The sequence below is a fragment of the Meleagris gallopavo genome, unplaced genomic scaffold (assembly GCF_000146605.3).
Source record: "Meleagris gallopavo isolate NT-WF06-2002-E0010 breed Aviagen turkey brand Nicholas breeding stock unplaced genomic scaffold, Turkey_5.1 ChrUn_random_7180001948614, whole genome shotgun sequence".
Lineage (NCBI taxonomy): Eukaryota > Metazoa > Chordata > Aves > Galliformes > Phasianidae > Meleagris > Meleagris gallopavo.
Genome location: NW_011210302.1, coordinates 1 through 4,142, shown reverse-complemented (window position 1 = coordinate 4,142; position 4,142 = coordinate 1). Strand labels below are relative to the sequence as shown.

The window sequence follows — 4,142 nt, the reverse complement described above, 5'->3', positions numbered from 1 at the left end:
TGGGGACGGACAGAAGGACGGGGGACAGGGGGACGGACAGAGGGACAGAGGGGGACGTGGGGATGGATGTGGGGATGTGGGGACAGACAGAAGGACAGGGGGACGTGGGGATGGATGTGGGGATGTGGGGACAGACAGAAGGACAGGAGGACGTGGGGATGGATGTGGGGATGTGGGGACAGACAGAAGGACAGGGGGGACATGGGGATGGACGTGGGGACGGACAGAAGGACGGGGGGACATGGGGATGGATGTGGGGATGTGGGAACAGACAGAAGGACAGGGAGACATAGCGACATGGGGACAGAGGGACAGGGGGGGGACGTGGGGATGGATGTGGGGACGGACAGAAGGACAGAGGACATGGGGACGGACAGAGGGACAGGGGGGACGTGGGGATGGATGTGGGGATGGACAGAAGGACAGAAGAACGTGGGATGGATGTGGGGACGGACAGAAGGACAGAGGACATGGGGACGGACAGAGGGACAGGGGGGACGTGGGGATGGATGTGGGGATGTGGGGACAGACAGAAGGACAGGGAGACATAGGAACATGGGGACAGACAGAAGGACAGGGGGGACATGGGGATGGATGTGGGGACACGGGGACAGACATCAGGATGTGGGGATGGACGTAGGGACATGGGGACACGGGGACAGACACAGGGACATGGAGACACTCTGCTTGGTCAGCCCCCGGCCCTGGGGGTGAGGACATGGGGACACAGGGATGGCCACAAGGACAGACACGGGGACACGGGGACAGACGGACGCGCACTCACCGGTACACCACGGACATCTCGATGGTGCTGGCCACCAGCAGGCTGTAGTGGGGGCTGGGCTCCGGGCCGGGCGCCGATGGCCCCACGTCGTCCCCACGTTGTCCCCCCACATCGTCCCCATGCTGTCCCCCCACGATGTCCCCTTGCTGTCCCCCCACATCGTCCCCATCGTCGTCCGGTTCCTCCAGGGGGAAGAGCAGCACGGTGGAGATGGGGCCGTCCTGCTGGATGCTCCAGCTCTGCAGCACCGCTGGGATACGGGGACACAGCGGGGACACGGGGATGGATGGTGGCCACGGGGGGGGACCAGGACCGTGGGGACACCCACGGGGGTCATGGGGACATGGTACGGCCATGGGGACACAATATGGCCATGGGGACATGGGGACACAATATGACCACGGGGACATGGGGACACAATATGGCCATGGGGACACAATATGGCCACAGGGACATGGGGACACAATATGGCCACGGGGACACAATATGGCCATGGGGACATGGGGACACAATATGGCCACGGGGATACAATATGGCCACAGGGACATGGGGACACAATATGGCCATGGGGACAAGCATCAGGGCCATGGGGACACTTATTGGGACCATGGGGACACAATAAGGCCATGGGGACACATGGTGGCCCCAGGACATGGACCAGGACTATGGGGACAAGCATCAGGGCCATGGGGACACTTACTGGGACAATGGGGACACTTATTGGGACCATGGGGACACAATAAGGCCATGGGGACACAATATGGCCACAGGGACATGTGGTGGCCCCAGGAGATGGACCAGGACTACGGGGACAAGCATCAGGGCCACGGGGACACTTACTGGGACAATGGGGACACTTACTGGGACCATAGGGACACAATTAGGCCACGGGGACATGGGGACACAATATGGCCATGGGGACACGTGGTGGCCCCAGGAGATGGACCAGGACTACAGGGCTGCCCACCAGGACCACAGGGACACCCATGGGGACCACGGGGACACGGTCCGGCCATGGGGACGCCCATCAGGGCCTTGGGGACACTTACTGGGACAATGGGGACACTTATTGGGACCATGGGGACACAATAAGGCTATGGGGACATGGGGACACAGTATGGCCATGGGGACACAATATGGCCATGGGGACAAGCATCAGGGGCACAGGGACACTTATTGGGAACACGGGAACACAATACGGTCACGGGGACACAATATGGCCATGGGGACATGGGGACACAATATGGCCATGGGGACACGTGGTGGCCCCAGGAGATGGACCAGGACTCCAGGGATGCCCATCAGGACCACAGGGACACCCATGGGGACCATGGGGACACAATATGGCCATGGGGACATCCATCAGGGCCACAGGGACACTTATTGGGACCATGGGGACACAATACGGCCACAGGGACACAATATGGCCACAGGGACATGGGGACACAATATGGCCATGGGGACACTTACTGGGAGCATGGGGACACAATAAGGCCATGGGGACACGTGGTGGCCCCAGGAAATGGACCAGGACTATGGGGACAAGCATCAGGGCCACGGGGACACTTTCTGGGACAATGGGGACAGTTACTGGGACCATGGGGACACAATAAGGCCACAGGGACACAATATGGCCATGGGGACACTTACTGGGACCATGGGGACACAATATGGCCGTGGGGACATCCATCAGGGCCACGGGGACACTTACTGGGACCACGGGGACACAATACGGCCACGGGGACACAATATGGCCACAAGGACATGGGGACACAATATGGCCATGGGGACATGGGGACACAATATGGCCATGGGGACATCCATCAGGGCCATGGGGACACAATAAGGCTATGGGGACATGGGGACACAATACGGCCATGGGGACACAATACGGCCACGGGGACATGGGGACACAATAAGGCCATGGGGACACAATATGGCCATGGGGACATGGGGACACAATACGGCCATGGGGACACAATAAGGCTATGTGGACATGGGGACACAATAAGGCCATGGGGACACAATACGGCTATGGGGACATGGGGACACAATACAGCCACGGGGACACAATACGGCCACGGGGACACAATATGGCCATGGGGACACAATAAGGCTATGGGGACATGGGGACACAATAAGGCCATGGGGACACAATAAGGCTATGGGGACATGGGGACACAATAAGGCCATGGGGACACAATATGGCCATGGGGACATGGGGACACAATAAGGCTATGGGGACATGGGGACACAATATGGCCACGGGGACACGTGGTGGCCCCAGGAGATGGACTAGGACTACAGGGCTGCCCACCAGGACCACAGGGACACCCATGGGGACCACGGGGACACGGTCCGGCCGTGGGGACGCCCATCAGGGCCTTGGTGACACGCGGCCGCCCACCACTCACCACGCGTGTCCTGGTCCACGTGTGCCACTCGCACGTAGCCGCTCTGACAGCCCACAGCGGTGAGGCGGCGCCGCGACGACGGTACGGCACAGACGTCCAACCAGAGCGCACTGCGGGGACAGCGGGGGGACAGCGGGGGGACCTTGAGGGAGTGTTGAGGGGACACCGCGGGGACATCGCGGGGACATCGCGGGGACATTGAGGGGACGTTGAGGGGGCGTCGAGGGGGGACATCATGGGGACATCGTGGGGACGTTGAGGGGACGCTGAGGGGGCGTCGAGGGGGGACATCATGGGGACATCGTGGAGAGTTTGAGAGAACGCTGAGGGGACGCCGTGGGGACACTGAGGGGGACATCATGGGGACATCATGGAGACGTTGAGGGGACATCATGTGGGGACATCTTGGAGATGTGGGGACGCGAGGATATCAGGACATCGAGGGGACGCTGAGGGGACACGATGGGGACATTGTGGGGACATCAAGACATCGTGGGGACACAGTGGGGATGTCAAAGGGACACTGAGGGGACATCATGGGGACACGATGGAGATGTGGGAACACCAGGACATTGTGGGGACACTGAGGGGACATTGTGGGGACATTGTGGGGACACCGTGGGGACATGGGACACCAGGGTGTTGTGGGGGGCATTGAGAGGACACCATGGGGACGTCGTGGGGACGTTATGGGAGCATCATGAGGACGTTGTTGGGACTTGGGGACATCGTGGGGACATCGTGGGGACATCGTGGGGACATCGTGGGGACATCGTGGGGACATCGTGGGGACAACGCCATCCCTCCCACCTGCTGGGCAGCTCCTGCAGCTCCGGGAAGAGCTCATGGACCGGCTGCTCCTCGAACTGATGCAGCCCCTCATTCTGTGGGGGGGACATCAGAGACGTGGGGACATCGGGGACAGCGGGACAACGCGTCTGTCC

General features: G+C 61.2%; 1 protein-coding gene across 1 annotated transcript; it reads right to left on the bottom strand.

The window, feature by feature from the left end:
- Positions 1-595: 595 nt before the first annotated feature.
- Positions 596-4,136, bottom strand: LOC104916811 (KICSTOR complex protein kaptin-like). The gene is made up of 3 exons (XM_019611539.2): positions 4,009-4,136; positions 3,199-3,308; positions 596-1,034 (listed from the first exon to the last, which is right to left on the bottom strand). The coding sequence occupies exons 1-3, from the start codon at positions 4,095-4,097 to the stop codon at positions 781-783; spliced, it is 453 nt and encodes a 150-aa protein (XP_019467084.1). The 5' UTR covers positions 4,098-4,136; the 3' UTR covers positions 596-780.
- Between the last annotated feature and the right edge of the window lie 6 nt (positions 4,137-4,142).

Excerpts from the sequence above, each read along its gene's own strand:
- LOC104916811 (XM_019611539.2), bottom strand. The coding sequence starts at position 4,097 with ATGTCCCCCCCACAGAATGAGGGGCTGCATCAGTTCGAGGAGCAGCCG. Across the intron at positions 3,309-4,008 it reads CTGCAGGAGCTGCCCAGCAG|TGCGCTCTGGTTGGACGTCT; the intron begins GTGGGAGGGATG and ends CTGTCCCCGCAG. Across the intron at positions 1,035-3,198 it reads CGTGGACCAGGACACGCGTG|CGGTGCTGCAGAGCTGGAGC; the intron begins GTGAGTGGTGGG and ends CCCGTATCCCAG.